General features: G+C 44.3%; 2 protein-coding genes across 3 annotated transcripts in view; one reads left to right on the forward strand and one right to left on the reverse strand.

Moving 5' to 3' along the window:
• Positions 1–397: 397 nt before the first annotated feature.
• Positions 398–3,471, reverse strand: LOC135093430 (uncharacterized). Its single transcript, XM_063992709.1, has 4 exons — positions 3,113–3,471; positions 2,798–3,022; positions 1,997–2,587; positions 398–1,832 (listed from the first exon to the last, which is right to left on the reverse strand). The coding sequence occupies exons 2-4, from the start codon at positions 2,951–2,953 to the stop codon at positions 1,308–1,310; spliced, it is 1,272 nt and encodes a 423-aa protein (XP_063848779.1). The 5' UTR covers positions 2,954–3,022; positions 3,113–3,471; the 3' UTR covers positions 398–1,307.
• Positions 3,472–5,287: 1,816 nt separating this feature from the next.
• Positions 5,288–16,188, forward strand: part of LOC135093581 (nucleolar complex protein 3 homolog) — a 14,709-nt gene continuing 3,808 nt past the window's right edge. The window contains exons 1-15 of one of the 2 annotated variants that reach the window (XM_063992959.1): positions 5,288–5,429; positions 5,700–5,955; positions 6,383–6,437; positions 6,966–7,135; positions 7,523–7,752; positions 8,301–8,454; positions 8,665–8,792; positions 9,207–9,398; positions 9,680–9,898; positions 10,484–10,665; positions 11,113–11,321; positions 11,884–12,065; positions 12,444–12,575; positions 13,007–13,104; positions 13,673–14,104. In XM_063992959.1, coding sequence (XP_063849029.1) covers positions 5,424–5,429; positions 5,700–5,955; positions 6,383–6,437; positions 6,966–7,135; positions 7,523–7,752; positions 8,301–8,454; positions 8,665–8,792; positions 9,207–9,398; positions 9,680–9,898; positions 10,484–10,665; positions 11,113–11,321; positions 11,884–12,065; positions 12,444–12,575; positions 13,007–13,104; positions 13,673–14,090 — 2,631 coding nt within the window. In that variant the 5' untranslated portion in view covers positions 5,288–5,423 and the 3' untranslated portion in view covers positions 14,091–14,104. Of the gene's footprint in view, positions 5,430–5,699; positions 5,956–6,382; positions 6,438–6,965; positions 7,136–7,522; positions 7,753–8,300; positions 8,455–8,664; positions 8,793–9,206; positions 9,399–9,679; positions 9,899–10,483; positions 10,666–11,112; positions 11,322–11,883; positions 12,066–12,443; positions 12,576–13,006; positions 13,105–13,672; positions 14,139–16,188 lie in introns of those variants that run through there. The other variant, XM_063992958.1, reaches the window with a different exon arrangement.

A 16,188-nucleotide genomic window follows, 5' to 3' on the forward strand; every position in this document is an offset into this window, starting at 1 on the left:
ATTTTGCAAGTACCTCCTGAAATTATATTCGGCGCACCATTCTCTCTCTCTCTCTCTCTCTCTCTCTCTCTCTCAATTAATAAGCGAACTTTTAGTGGAGAGAGAGAGAGAGAGAGAGAGAGAGAGAGAGAGAGAGAGAGAGAGAGAGAGAGAGAGAGAGAGAGAGATCCTATTTGATGTTCATTGAGTTATTCTCGTCATAGTTCCTAGAAAAGGACAAGAAGTGATAATGAAGTTTTGATAACATATGTATATAAGATAAGACTGACTCTCTCTCTCTCTCTCTCTCTCTCTCTCTCTCTCTCTCTCTCTCTCTCTCTCTCTCTCTCTCTCTCTCTCTCTCTCTCTCTCTCTCTCTCTCATTACCGTTTCATAACACGTGCATGAAGGATGAAAATTGAAATGAAACTTTATTCTGCATAGATACACGTTCACATTAATTTATATGATACATCTTTGGAGACATTGAGCTATACCCTGTCCTTATGAGGGATAAATATTACTCAAAACAGTTCTGGAATTTTTAGGGCCAGTTCCAGCCACTCTTTAATCGTTTGTTAGCTAATCAACAAAGCCAACAAAGTAATCAGGTTCAACAGTCACATTTAGCGGCTGCTTTTCGTTTGGAATACAAAAATAACGGAACTTTTTTTTAATATCAATGCAAATAGAAGTTCATTATAGTTTGTCAAGGCAGTGGTGGGTCGCTAGGCTTGTACAGTGTGTGGTGCTCTGCCAGTCTCGCCAGGGTAAACACAACAATTCTTGCGCGTGACTCGGGCGATGCAGAAGGCCCCTGATAGATCACAGCCAAGGTCCCTGTGATGATACCTCCAGTCTGTAGGGCTTAAGTGACCCGCCATCTCACGTCCTTGTAAAGCAGTGGCTCCCAAATAAACTCTAGTAAACTCGGGAGCTCCCTACCTGCTTTTATTTACCGCTGTTTCGTGAGGGAGGTTAACAGGTATGTCCTTACACTACGCAAACGCTATCAGTCACTTCAGTCCGTTTTCTATGAATTCAATCCTCCTTACTTGTTATGTCCATCATACCGATACCAACCACACTGACGCTGGTGAGTGACGTCGCAACGCACAACACTCCGAACTCCGAATCATCAACAGAGCCAGAGTGAGCCGTCTCCCTACACCCTGCAGAGCCAGAGTGAGCCGTCTCCCCACACCCTGCAGAGCCAGAGTGAGCCGTCTCCCCACACCCCTGCAGAGCCAGAGTGAGCCGTCTCCCCACACCCCTGCAGAGCCAGAGTGAGCCGTCTCCCCACACCCCTGCAGAGCCAGAGTGATCCGCTACAACTTCGGCAGGACAAGACCGCACTGACTCACCCTCACCTGCTCCACGGGGTCGTAGCGCGCAGCCTCCCTCAGGTATTCCAGCCCAGACGACACCCAGCCGAACTTGCAGGGGCAGACAGCGCCTTGCGAGCCGCTCCCCGTGACGATGCTGTAAAGGGAGTCCACCTCAGGCTTGCCCCCGGAGCTGGCCACGAGCAACCCCCTTGTCTCCGGCACCTGGTATTCTCCGCCCCACTCCAGCGTCGTCAGGAGGGGCATGGCGCTCATCTCCCCCCTGGCGTCGCGGTACATCCCTGCCCCCACGGCCTCACTGGGGGTGCCGCGCATGGTGACGGACAGCAGGTGGGAGCCCACGAAGGAAGGACCGAGTGTGCCCAAACAGAGGAGCATGAAATTCTGTGCGCGGCGGAGGTGCCCCCACAGCTTGATGTACACGATGCCCAGCGGCTCGGGGCCCACGCTTAGCTCCAGGAACACCTCAGGGAACTTCGGCACACCCATGGAGTGCACCGCCAGCAGCTGCGGGGCGAGGGTTGGGGATTACTGTCGTTGTTTGGTTCATCTGCATTAGCAGCATGACAGCACACAGTAGGAAGCGCAGCCTCCTCTTACCCTGACGTGTTGCTGCTAACTGCTGATCAGACAACAGATAACACCCCCTCTCCCCCCACCCCCCGACATACCTGCAGGACGGGTTGCGAGTGCGGCGAGGGCCCAGAGAAGGCGCACAGCAGCAGCTTGTTAGCGTGCCACATGAGCCGCGCCCGCCCGCCGCTAACCTGGCCCATCCACAGGCTGAGGGCGCCCATGCCGCTGCTCTCAGCCTCTACGGGAATCTGTGGGCGGGATGAGGCGCCCTCGTCAGTTTCTTCGGAGATGGGGATCTTCCATGCTTCGGCCTGGATCCTCTTGAGCTCCTTATCGGCGAAGTGCAGCGCCCGCACCCCCGTGGCGGCCTCCATGGCGGGGATCAGAGAGCGAAGGCCGTTGTCCATGAGGTGCAGCGTCTGGCTATCCTGGAAGAGTCTGAGCAGCCTTTTCTCACACTCGATGAAGGCGTTCTCGTTCTTGACCATTTCCTTGGTCGCCTGATGCAGCATTCTGTGTGAGCGGCCGAGGAGGTCCGTCCTGATGGAGTTGATGAAGGTGGTGGCCATGACCACGTTGTGGCTACGCATGGGGTGCTTGTCAAAGCCACACATGCCGCAGGCAGGCTCCTCGCAGTCCTTGCACCACATCCTGAGCGGGTCGCCGTGCACAGGACACGGCCGGGGCTGTAAAGAGGTTGTGGTGGTGAGTTGGCAACCTTCATACCACTTGTTGGACCGCCACTACTGCCTGTCACCCAGATACCCATTGCTGCCCGTCACCCAGACACTCATTGCCGCCCATCACCCAGATTTCCATTGACGCCCATCACCCAGACATCCATTGCCACCCATCACCCAGACACCCCCGGCAACATGCACACGCTCGCGCCACACCTTCTGCAAGTCGAGGTCTGGGGGCAGGTCGTGGGCGTCGCGGAGGTCCACCGTGTGGTTGACATTGCAGGTAGGGCAGGTGAGGATAGCCACGCCCAGACCCTCGGCCAGGTACTGGTGTCCGCATGGCAACCTCACCTCCCGCTGCTCGTCCATACCGCCTCGCCTCACCCAGCCACGACCCTCCCTTGCTGCTTGCCGAAACGCACGCCCATCTGTCAAAAACTAACGAGCGAGACCCAGAGCAATAAACATTGTGAATTGAGAGGTGTGACCATTTCATCTCTTGCCATTACGAAACACTCGGGTACTTACTGACTATAAGCGCCAGGGACCGAGCAGGGTACTCATCCTATGCTGCGTGACAGGAATCATTCAGACCAGACGCAGTGATCAGAAGTTTTCCTGGGGCGTGAGGGAACATAGGAGGCTGCCAGGGACGTGATGTGCACCAGTTTCTGACGTCACCTGTGAGTCAAGCCCTCGTGCACACCTCCAGGACACAGACTCAGAGAAGATTGTCCCCTCGGCTTCACTCACGACGCCATCACGATAGAAGGGCTGGAGCAAAACACTGATAAACCTTCGATGCGAGGAAATAAGACATGAAATTTGACAGGATGGAGGAGTGTTCCCTGGTGTTGCAGTCAGTTCCCCTGCATAACAATGACTGCGGACCTTCACTTCAGTTTCTCGTTGGCGTTATCTTATCTCCATTCTCGCCAATGATGTCATTCTGGACAGTACCTGACCTCGCCTCACCTGCCAATAGATTTGTCCACGCATAAGTAAATAGAAAGGAGGAAGTCATTTGCTCCCACCTGAAAATCATACACTATGTAAATATTTTAGTCATCACTCGTCATTTTGAACAGAATCAATGCCATTATCGTACTTTTATCTGGTTCTTATGTACCACAGATAATACCTTCGCATCACCCAAGACTTCATGCAACCAGTGCGATAGATGGCAAAGTATTCTCTTATCTCAGTTTTGCCATACGAAGCTTATCAATGGCTGATCTGGAGACCTTCCCAAATGCACCTAATTGTTATCTCATAGGAAAGAATGCAGTGGCCATGATTAGAGGGTTTATTATTCGTCTAGTTATATATTCATTAGTAATTGTTAACAGGAACTCACTGCCTTATCAGCATAAAATTCTTTGACCAATCTTATCTTTATCTGATGCTCCTTCCCTGATTCATGTCACTGATATTTCTTTTTTCTTATATATTGGTGTATATTTCTTACATCCTCAGTGATAATTAATGTAATCATCACTATAATCTTCCTTATGTCCTATCTACATTGCGATCTAATCCCTTTTTTCGTTGTACGTGTTCATTTTATTTTCACTAGTTAGTATCTTATCTTTGTGCTTCGATAATTATATCTCTGGATTGTCCCTGATGCATGCATTTCTTTATTCATTCATGCGTTTATTCACTAATTAATTAATTGATTTACTGATTCGTTCATTTCATTAACTAATTTGTTCATTAATCCATTTAGTCAGTCAGTAGGTCAGTCAATCTTTCTTTCAGTCAGTCAGTCAGTCAGCTGGACATTCTTTCAGTCAACCGTTCAGTCAATCAGCCAACCAGCCAGTCATCCAGTCAGTCAGCCACGCATTCACTCACTCACCTTCGCAATCCTCAATCTTCACTCTGCGCAAGACAGAGAACTAATATGGAGGTAGATAACATATTCTGATAGAGTGGCCTGGAATAGACTAGAAGCTGATAGACATAAGTGAGCGAAGGAGGGTGGGGAAACCTTTTGTCTTGCAGTGATGTATATATATATATATATATATATATATATATATATATATATATATATATATATATATATATATATATATATATATATATATATATATATATATATATATATATATATATATATATATATATATATATATATATATATATATATATATATATATATATATATATATATATTTATTTATTTATTTATTTATTTATTTATTCATTTATTATCTTTTTATCTTTATCTCTATATGGCGATTCGTGACTCCTGCAAGGTCACAAGTATTTTTCCTGGTAATCATGCCTCTTCTCGGTATACCTGCCGCAAAGTCAAACCGCTGCATACCTTATCTGTCTCTTATCTATCGCCTACCTACCTCCCCGTGACACATTTTTTCGCTCAGACACCGGCCATACGTATGTTTTTAATTCCCTGTGCCAAGTTTTTTGCATCACACACGGGATGGCCCATAAAAAACACTACATACTCACACACACCATTCTCACTCGTAAAACAATATAAAACCATATAAAACCTAGGTAATTTACTTTAGTCCTGCGGTCTCTGAGCAAGGCGAGGTAAACAAATCAGCGAAGCACGTGGCGGTGAGCGGCGTGCGGCTGGGAGGTGGTTGTGTTGCCTTCCCGTGTTACTTCCCTTATTACCAAGCCTTCTGTCACTTCAGGGCCCATCCCCACCCCCTGCCAGCGTGTGTGGAGCAGTGCAGCCCCCAGCTCCGCCACATGAGTGCTGGGCATGGCGATAGCTGACTTGAGGCACTTACTACCTGGGGAATTGTGACGTCTACTGTATTCTTTTGTATTGTAGCAGCCCGGTCGTCACACAGCCATGGCGGTGAGTATTGTGTAGAGGGGTAGGCCCAACTCGGACCATTCTGAAATACCAAATTGGACCATCACCTCATCCAATTCTGGTCATTCTGAAATATCGACTCGGGCCATTCTGAACGACCAACTTTGGCATTTTTTTTTATTACACACTTGGGTTAATGCTTTCATGAGGTTGACAAGTTAGAGAGATTGTCACTGTCAGAATAGGAAAGTCTTTGGGTAAATGCTCTTGCTTGTTCTTGACCTTACAGAGTTTTCGTTGTCTTGCCAACAGAAACGAGGCAGCAAGCTGGCGAAGAAGGCCAAGAAGAAGGGCCTGTCGCATGCCAAAAGCTCCAACATCCGCAAATACAAGATGGCCAAGCGTGGGGAGATGACGGAGGCACAGCGCAAGAGGAAGAAGCAGGAGAAGAAGGCACAGAAGAAGATGACGTACGCTGAGCTGCGGGAGAGAAAGAAGCAAGCTAGAGAACGCAAGGAGAAGTTTGATGCTGAGGAGGAGCTGTATCCCCTCACTGCTGAGGTCTCAGGTAGGGATGCACAGGCAGCACACCAGAGGGAGGCTGTGTGCTGTGGTGGCCTGCACTCTCGGTGGTGAATTTATCTTATCTTTATCTGTATTTTCTTTACAAAGTTCCACTTCATTAACATGTGATGCTCTGTAGATCTGCCAATATTTACAAAAATAGTATAATTCTTAGTGAAATGATTGCACTAAAATCTTGAGGTAATAATTGAGATACATTACAAAAATAACATTAAATAATAATACTATGGTACCTACATATGATAATGCAGTATATTTTGCATAGCTGTGATATATTGAAAAGACAAAAGATATGTATATACCCAAACTTTTCAAGACCAGTATTTTTTAAACCACCATTGTATACAACCTTAGCCACCCTTGTCATTATAATTGTATAATGACATGGTAATTACATTTTTCTCCCACAGGTGAGGACATGATGAAGATGATGGACCCTGAGGACCTCACGTACTTGGTGGAGAAGTGAGTATTGCCATTGTCTGAGGTGACTTGGCATTCATAACCAGCTTCTGAGTCCCTTGTCGTTCTGCTAACCTGTAAATAATGTTGTCGTTGATGTGCCTCTTGTTATATGCAGTCTTTTCTGTGTACTGCTTATTAAATTTCTGTGTTATTTTAGTATTCATGTGTTGTTGTTGTGAGCTGTGCATGAATGTGTGGTGCTTTGTTTGGGCCACCCTGTATGGGATTGCTGGTCTGGCATATAGATAGGTAGCCATGTCACTTAAGTAGCATCTCAGGAAGGGGTGAACAGGAAGCATAACCTTTACAGTCTCTTCTGCGTACAGAATAGATATTGAAGCTACTGCCATACTATTGCTTTACTGTATGTGTTGGTATGTGACATTACTTTGTACTCCATCTCAAAGGAATAAAAGGAAGTATAACTTTTAGCCTTTTATCTACAGTATGTGAATAGATGTTGAAGTTATGCCATATTACAGATACTTAGGTAGTTTAATATGTCATATCACTTCTTCACCATCTCAGGAAGGGGGCAAAGAGGAAGCGCAAAGACGACACAGAGGAAGGGAAAGAGGAGGAGGAATATGAGAACAAGGCGCGCTCCTTTGATGAGGTTCGTGACGGCAAGAAGGTGAAGGGTCTGCTGCCTTACAAGACTGACAAGGGGATCATTCCAAGGTTCAAGGAGGTGGAAGGTAAGGTGTGGCTTTGGAAATACATCTTTGTCACTTTCATCCCTGTGCTCTTAGGTGCTTAACAGTCTCACCAGCAGTATTTTGAAATCCACTGGAGGTTAATCAAGTTGTCTGGGCTGTTTCTCTCTCTCTCTCTCTCTCTCTCTCTCTCTCTCTCTCTCTCTCTCTCTCTCTCTCTCTCTCTCTCTCTCTCTCTCTCTCTCTCTCTCTCTCTCTCTCTCTCTCTCTCTCTCTCTCTCTCTCTCTCTCTCTCTCTCTCTCTCTCTCTCTCTCTCTCTCTCTCTCTCTCTCTCTCTCTCAATATTTACAAAAAGAGGATATGAATAGTATTGTATCAAGTTCTTTTTATTAACCAGTAATTTATTATATGTATTACCAATTCTGTAGATGAGGAGGCAGAAAAACCAGGTGAAGATAAGGAGAAAGGGGAGAAGGAAGAAGAAAATGAAGAACAAGAAGAGAAAGAAGAGGAGGAGGAGGAGGAGGAGGCGAAGGAGGAAGTACCTGAAGAGAAGTCAGCTGTTGAGTTCCTGATAGAGAGGCAGAAGAAACTGGAGGAGAAGAAGATCAAGATTGGGTGTCTGGCGGCAAACTTCATTCAGCAGCCGGAGGAGAGGGTGAGTGTCTGACTGGGTGAAACTAATAAGTGAATGGTGATTTGAGAGGGTGAGAGTGCCTGGATTGGTGAAATGAATGGGTGAAGGTGATTTTAGGAGAGAGTGAGAGTGCCTGGGTTGGTGAAATGAATGGGTGAATGGTAATTTGTGGGTGGCTGATTCTTCCTTTGTCTTCCTTTGTGTTTAGAGTTATAACTTGTGTATAGGAAATCTTGTAATCTGAATATATTGAAAAGTTTATTAGTTTGAAAAATCTTGCTACTCACAGTTGATCCTGGTTCATAAATAGTGCGACTCGTTGATAAGTAATGCATTTAAGAGTTTTGTCCCGTTACTCTGTACTACTCTGATTTCGCCTCATGGTATTGGTTCTTCATCACACACATAATATACTTGTCATCACTTTTTCATAACACTACACACTCATCACCACAGTTTTCAGATTGGTATCACTTTTTCATCACACTTAACACTTAGCACACTTGTCACCACAATTTTCAGATTGGCATCACTACCCCATCACAGACTTAACACACGCGTCACCACAGCTTTCAGGTTTCTCCAGCTTGCTACACTTCATGGACGAGTCAGACCCAGACATCGCGCTGACCATCAAGAAGTATGCAGCACTGAGTCTGCTGGAGGTGTTCAACAAGGTGATCCCTCAGTACCCCATTCAGCACCACGACATCAACCAGAAATGTGAGTTGTATATTAGAGGTGACACGATGGGAGATAAGCTTACGGTTTGGTGGTGGTTCATGTATTGAGACAGATGGCAATGGAGGATAAGCCTGTGGTGTATCAATGGTGTTTTCTGGTGTACTGGAGGGGGATGGCAATGTGAGATGAACCTGTGATATGGTGGTGGCCAAACAGTCCTGCATTATATATTTTCCATTCCATTTCCAGTGAAGAATGAAACCAAACAAGTGTACTTTTATGAGAACCACCTCCTCTCCGGCTACCAGATTTACCTGAAGGGTCTGGAGAGCATGCTGTCTGACTGTTCCAAGAAGACTAAGGTCCCTGCCATGCAGGTGTGTAGTGTTGTAGTGCTCCCTGCATCAGTTGTGGCCTCAGGATTGGAGCAGGTGCAGGGTAGGGAACAGTTACATTATGAAGGGGCAGGGGTAAACCAGTGTGTGCTGTGGAAGTGTGTGGCCAGCTGTGGTACATGTAAGCTCCTGGGATGTAGTAGGGTGGCCCATGACTGTCCCTTTCCACCAGAAACTGAAAGAGATTAGAGAGAGTATGTGTGTGTGTGTTGTGTTGGTCTTTCATTCATACATCATTCACACTCTTAGCCCCATTGGCCCCTGGTGGAGAGAGATAGTCTTGTGGACCACCCTTCAATACCCCTGGAGCTTAGTCATAGCACAGCTGGCCAGATCACACCTCATATACAAAATGAAAGTAATACTCATCCATTTTCTTTGGCTTCTGTGCTGCAGGCTTTAGGGATTGTGGCTGTGAAGTGCTTTGGGGAGCTGCTCAACACACACAGCCACTTCAACTACACCAGCAACATCATCCAGGCCCTTGTGCCCATCTTGAACCACCCCCACGACGACCTCTCCAACCTCACCGCCTCCTACCTCACCAAGATGTTCAAGATTGACAAGATGGGCTACCATTCCTATGAGGTGCAGACTGGTGGTGCTTCCCTGAATTCTTGTTGTGGTTAGTGGGGAAATATTTAGCTTATATACTCAATCAGCCTGTCAGTGAAGAGAGTCAGTTAATCAGTCATCCATCAGTCAGTCAGTGAAGGAAAGTCATTTAATCAATCAGGAAGACAAGTACACAAGTAACCATTCTTTCTTCAACTAATCAGTGAAGGGGAGACTCAGTTAACCAATGGGAGAACAAATAACTGGTCATCCGTCAACCAATCACAGCCAGTCACTCCGTCCATCCTCCACAGATAGTGAAGTGCATCGACCACTTTGTGCGGCGGCGGGCCTTCAGGGTGCGGCCGGAGGTGCTGCGGGTCCTGCTGGGGCTCAGGATGAAGGATGCCACCTCCTTGGACACCATCATCGAGTCCAAGCTGAATTCCAAGCGCAAGATGACCCACACTGAGAAGCTTCTCAGAAAGGTCACTGAGGAGCAGAAAAAGAAGAAATCAAAGAAGGAAGCGAGGGTGAGTGCTGTGTGTGTGTGTGTGTGTGTGTGTGTGTGTGTGTGTTGTATCATTTATTTTATTTAGTTATTTAATGTGATAGGGGCACTGACTAATGGCAACAAAAAGAGCAGGAAAAAGGCCAACTGAGGTGCTATTTCTAAAACAAATGTCAAAAAGATCATTCAAATTCAAAGGATAAGTGTCTTGTTTGTACTTACCAATTTCTATTTTTACAGGATTGACTCAAGCTCTTAATGACCCAACTTTTCATACCAGATTATCATATTTTCTTTAATTTATGATCACTTTTACCCTGCATCTGTTGTCGTCTCAGGATTGGAGTAGGTGTCAGGTAGGGAACAATCTCATTATGAAAGGGTAGAGGCAAGCCAGTGTATGCTGTGAGGCCTTGCTGTGGACATGTGTGACCAGCTGTGCCATACCCAAGCTCCTGAGGTATAGTATGGTGGATGAGACTGTCTCTTTCCATCAAGGAGCCATGTATGTATGCTACCCCATGTGGGATTGCTGGCCTGGTATATAGATAGATAGATGGATGCCACAATCAACCAATCAGTCAGTCAACCCTCCTGTTTTCATCAGCTGTTCCGCAAGAAGAGAAAGCTGGAGGAGCAGATGAAGGGAATCAAGGAGGAGAAGATGAGTGAGGCACGCAAGAAGCAGCACACCGGCCTCATCCAGCTGGTGTTTGGCCTGTACATCCACGTGCTGAAGAGGAGACCCAACAACAAACTGAATGCCGTGGTGCTGGAGGGTCTGGCTAAGTGAGGATGCATGATTTTGTACTCTGTCACTTTGTTTGTCTTTATCTTTTGTCTTGTGTGTTTGTTTGTGTTTGTGGTCTGAAGTGTTAGGAGGAGGAGTTAGCAATGTGAAGACCCAGAATTCTTTATTTTGTTATTATCTTTTTTTTATTCTTTTTGTTTGTTTACAAGTTTATTTCTTTTATTCTCTCATCCATCCCTGTGTTGTTAGATTTTGTGTTGTTGTAGGGACTAGCAAAGTATTTATATTCTGTTAATTTATCTTGCTTACTTTTATTCTAGTATTTATGAATTTATCTTGCTTTCTCTTATCCCTCTTGTCTGATCTGATACTTTTTACCCTCATTACGATAACTTAATCATATCCATTAGTACATAATAACACTGCATCATAGTCACCATAGTTACCAGTGTCCTTACCTCACCTCAACACAACACCCTCACCAGGTTCTCCCACTTGATCAACATTGAGTTTTTCGCTGACCTCCTCAACGTGCTGGGTGGCCTGATGTCGGAGGGGTCGCTTAAGTTCCGAGAGTCCCTGCACTGCATCCAGGTTGTGTTCACTATCCTGGCGGGGCAGGGCGAGGTCCTCACTCTCGACCCCCACAGGTTCTTCACTTACCTGTACGCCAATATGTTCAGGCTGAGTGCAGGTGAGTTGTGATGCTTTTTTTTTTTTTTTTTTTTTTTTTTTTTTTTTTTATCATTATTGTTGTTGTTTATTGTCATCACTATCATCAATGTTATCATTATTATTGTTATTTTGTTTTATTATTTTTGTTATTCCCCTGATGGGGTTGGACAGCATATAAGTTATTCGTATTGTTATTGCAGTTGTTCATCCGATCTTTATTTACTTATAATTTCTTCATTTATCGTGCATTACCAAGTTTATTCATAAGTTTTGTAGGTCACTGTAATTTTCCACAATCAGGCAGCAGTAAATAGACACATAAAACTGATCTTTGTGTAACTGTTGCCATTGAAAACACTTTCTAAAACACCCACTGCAGGAATTCAAACTAGGGACAGCCCAGTCATAGCACCACACACCCTCAGCACCCCAAAAAAAAAAAATAAAATAAATAAAATAAATAAATGAATAAGTAAAATAAATAAATAAATAAATAAATAGATAATAATAAAAGAAAGAAAATCAGCCTATATCAGTGAATCTTTTATGGGAATTAACCACAGTACAATCACCCCACCCAGGCATGAACCATGACGATATACAGTCCGCCCTGGAGTCCCTGAAGCAGATGTTGGTGGAGCACAAACGAAAGGCCAACCCAGGGCGTGTATTAGCCTTCAGTAAGCGGCTCTCCACCCTCAGCCTGGGTCTCCTGCACCACGGCGTCATTCCAGCCCTCACCACTCTACGCAGCATCATCCTGGTGAGTGTATTAGGGTTTAAATGGCATGCCTAGAGATGAGTTTATGAATTCAAAGTACTAGGGGGTGTTATTAACTTTACATCTGTCTATATATCCTAGCTTGGTAGGGCCTCAGTGAACTGCTTAAGGATGAGTTTATGAATTAGAAGTACCATGGGGATTCTTAACTACATTTTGCATCTGTCATATACCAGGCCATCATTCCCACAGTCATACACACACACACCATTCACACTCTTAGCTCTGTCAGCTACTGGTGGAAAGAGGCAGGAAAGAGGCAGTCTTGTGGGCCACCCTACTACAGCTTAGGCACATCACTCTCATTGGCTTACCAGCTTGAGGGGAACCAATAGGTGGATTCTCTGTCTCTCTCCTCAGGCTCACCCATCAGTGGAAGCCCTCATGGAGACAGATTCTGAGGGCACCAGTGGAGTGTTCTCAGCGGAGGTGGAGGAGCCGGACCACTGCAACGCTGCTGCCTCCACCTTCTGGGAATTCTACCTTCTGTCTGTAAGTGTGGAAGTGTTTATAGTTTGATGTATCAGTGTGGATGGTGACTTCACTGTTCGTCTTGTTGTGAGCTTTGTGGTGTGGTTCTGTGTTTTGCATTACTTTAGGTTCTCACATGGAAGAGTTCATTAATTGGGTTCTCATGGGTGTTAAATTCCTTGTTATATTATCACTGCAATCATGAAAACACCCTTGAAAATCCTTCATAATTTTCACTTGAGCCTTTTAAACTATCACTTGAATCATGAAAGCATCCTAGTAACTCCAGTAACTTCTACTAGAGCCTGCTAAACTGTCACTAGAATCATGAAAATGCCCTTGAAAACCCATAACTTCCACTATTAGCCACTAAACTTAGCCAGGATAAGACTTGAGAATAAGACCCATGTTTTGAGGCTGAGGTAACAGTGAGGTGTTGTCCTGTGTTACAGAGACACTACCACAGCACAGTGCAGCAGCTAGCAACACACCTTCTGGCTGGCGCACCCCTGCAGGGAGACAAAACCCTCCCTTACACACTCACAAAGAGGTAAGGATGTGCTGAGTGTGTGTTTCCATATACCGCAAGTATATGTTTATTTCTCTGATAAAATTCTGTGATTCCTCTAAATAATTCTCTTATGGTAAATTAGATTAGGGAGTTTGTCATGGAGGTGGAATTTACATAGCAGTTTGTGTGTTATTTCTGTCCACTTCTAGATCAGTACAGAAGTTGGCAGGAATCAAGATATGATAACCCGACATCTGTCAACACATAAACACATACTTCTGTCCCTCCCAGATTATTACACAAGTTGTCAGGAATGGAGACACTGTACCTGAAATACTGTATCTAACACATAACTTTCTCACCAGATGCCAGATAGATAAGATCACCTGTCAGTCGCCAGTCTTGTTATCAGACTTCTCCATCTGTTGCAATCTCCATGTAGTCTCTGTTTACTTCTAATTGTACATTTCTGTCTTACAAACACTTAACGTCATCTAGCCATTTTCTTAGTCTTGCTGGCAGTGTTCCTCCTTCAGGCTGCCACTCCAGATACCTCACGGGATATCTGTCTTTCACCCTTTTTATATGTATTTCTACCCTCTTTCAGGTCAATACATGAGTTATTTGAGGAATACAACCCCAGTGAGATGCGTTTCAATCCCCCTGTGCCTCCCCCTGGCCAGCACCTCACCAACCAGGTCTGCTCCAGGGCCAAGAAACGCAAGAGAGGAAACAGAAGCCAATATCTGACTGACTTCATGTCCGGGCAGATTGAGACCTTGAAAGCCCCACTTGTTAATGGCCACTCGAAGGGCAGTATCAATGGCATTCCTAAAGTCAATGGTTTTACGGAGAACTGCGGATATTTAAGCGAGTTTCCCTGTGTGAATGTACAGAATGTGGATTTTTCTAGTGGAATGTTGGCCAATATGAATCTTAAGAGGATAAAAGTGAGGGAAAGAGAGGAGGAGGCTGTGAGTAAAGCTGTGGCCATCAGTCTACTCAAGGTGGAGGCGAAGGCATAAGATTGGGAATGTGGGTAAGCCAAATAATAAAGTGTTTTGTTTATGTTTGTCGTTGGTTTGTTTTGGGCACCTGGTGTAGTGTTAAGTAGAGGTTATATGGAAGTTAAGTAGATGTATAGTGGGTTTAGTTGGTACATATATTTGATTTCATATACAACAAAGCTTTAATGTGATAAACGTCAATATGGCGAACATTAGGTATACCACACACTTGTACCCTATCTGACAGTTTAACGAGTTCACAAATGGAGCGATAAAAGACTGAAGTAGACTCCTTAATCACATTGTTAGTGCCCAATCAAGAAGCTTTAAAGAAATAAATTAATTCATGAAAAAGAATGACATATGGCTATGTAGATTACTTAATGGAAAAGGAAAGAAGATTGATAAGTAGATTAATTTATGAGAAAACGAAAGTAAATGGACATGTACGCAGACAAATTGAATGAAAAGGATAACGAGTGGGTATAGGCATGTGTGCTCTGTAGGGACTAGTAACATGTGTAGGCTTGATGGTGTGATGCAGCCTCTCTTGTCTTGCGTGCCCTCAATGCTGCGTGTGTGGAGTATTACTAAAACATCTCAGGAAACAGGTTCCCACGCCCACCACTACTTGCCTGCCAATTGGTAAAAACTGGACAGGTGTGTGTGTGTGTGTGTAGGTGGGTATAATCATAGCACATTTCCAGCGGTTTATATTTCTTTTTTTTCTTAGTGACCAAATTCGGACGTAGCTAAGGCGTTTAAACCCGTTATAGTGCATGGGAGGTTATAAATATTTCAAATAGCCAAGGAAAGGAAGCAGGCCAGTGACCGCTTCAAAAAAAAAAAAAAAAAGAGAAAAACAGAAAAATTAGAACAATAACCCATGAAGATATAGATGTAGAAAAAAAAGGGAAAGTTGATTTAATGATAGGTTAACTTTCATAGCCTCATTGCTTGCATAGCAGTGTGGGTCTTATAAGAACAAGAGGAAGAGGAGAAAGGAATTTATGTCATGAGAAGGAGGAAGAAGAGAAAGAGGAGGATACGGATGCTCAAGTCATTATCCAGTACGAATTGGAGGCAAGAACGTGATATACTTAAGAATAATATATGAAAAACTCGGATTTTAGAGATACAAAATACATGACTTCTTAGAAATAATAATAAATAAATTAAATGAATAGGTAATAATAATAATAATAATAATAATAATAATAATAATAATAATAATAATAATAATAGTAAATAAATAAATAAAAGAACATACTGCAAGCGATTTTTCAGTTCCTATTCTCGAACCCCGCGCCGCCCTCCCTCCAGTCTTATTGAACTTACACGGATTTTCAATACTGTTTATACGGTCCTAGTGATAGATTAACGTGATTTCCACATTGTTAACAGGAGAAACACTCACGAGAACCCGGATAATCATCTCTGTCGCCTCTGAAAATAACGGTGAGAGCGAAGCATTTCAAAATACGAACCTTGAAGAGAGAACATAAACCAATAATCATTTAAACTTTATTCTGGACTTGTGGTTACGGGTTTGAACAAGGGAAGGAGTGTGTCAGAGGAAGACAAAGGGACAAAGGGAGGGCACAGGATGTAAGGGTAACAGCGGGGAGTGTGTGTGTGTAGCGTGGAGGACCGTGGGTAGCCTAGTCCTTAAAGTAGTGTAGCGTATTTCCTTCTCATGCTCCGATGGTTTTAGAAGTTACTGTGACTGTGTCCTTCGTGGTGGTGGTAGTAGTAGTAGTAGTAGTAGCAGTAGCAGCAGTAGCAAAAGACGATCTCTCTCTCTCTCTCTCTCTCTCTCTCTCTCTCTCTCTCTCTCTCTCTCTCTCTCCATAAAGCGTCTTAACACCATCTTAAGCGACACGCGCGTCTTAATTGGCTAATTTCCTCGTTACGCTCGTTAAACCTCCCAGCAACCCTTTGTTACCTGTGCATCTCACCTTTCCTTATTGTTGTTGTTGTTGTTGTTGTTGTTGTTGTGGAGATGTAGTGGGAGCGTCTTTTTTTCTTTTTCTTTTTTTCTTTTTCTTTTTTCTTTTTTTTCGTTTTCTTTCATTATCAGATCAAATTATTTTTCTCTCTCTCTACCTTTTTATTT

This window comes from Scylla paramamosain, chromosome 43, assembly GCF_035594125.1.
Source record: "Scylla paramamosain isolate STU-SP2022 chromosome 43, ASM3559412v1, whole genome shotgun sequence".
Classification (NCBI taxonomy): Eukaryota; Metazoa; Arthropoda; class Malacostraca; order Decapoda; family Portunidae; genus Scylla; species Scylla paramamosain.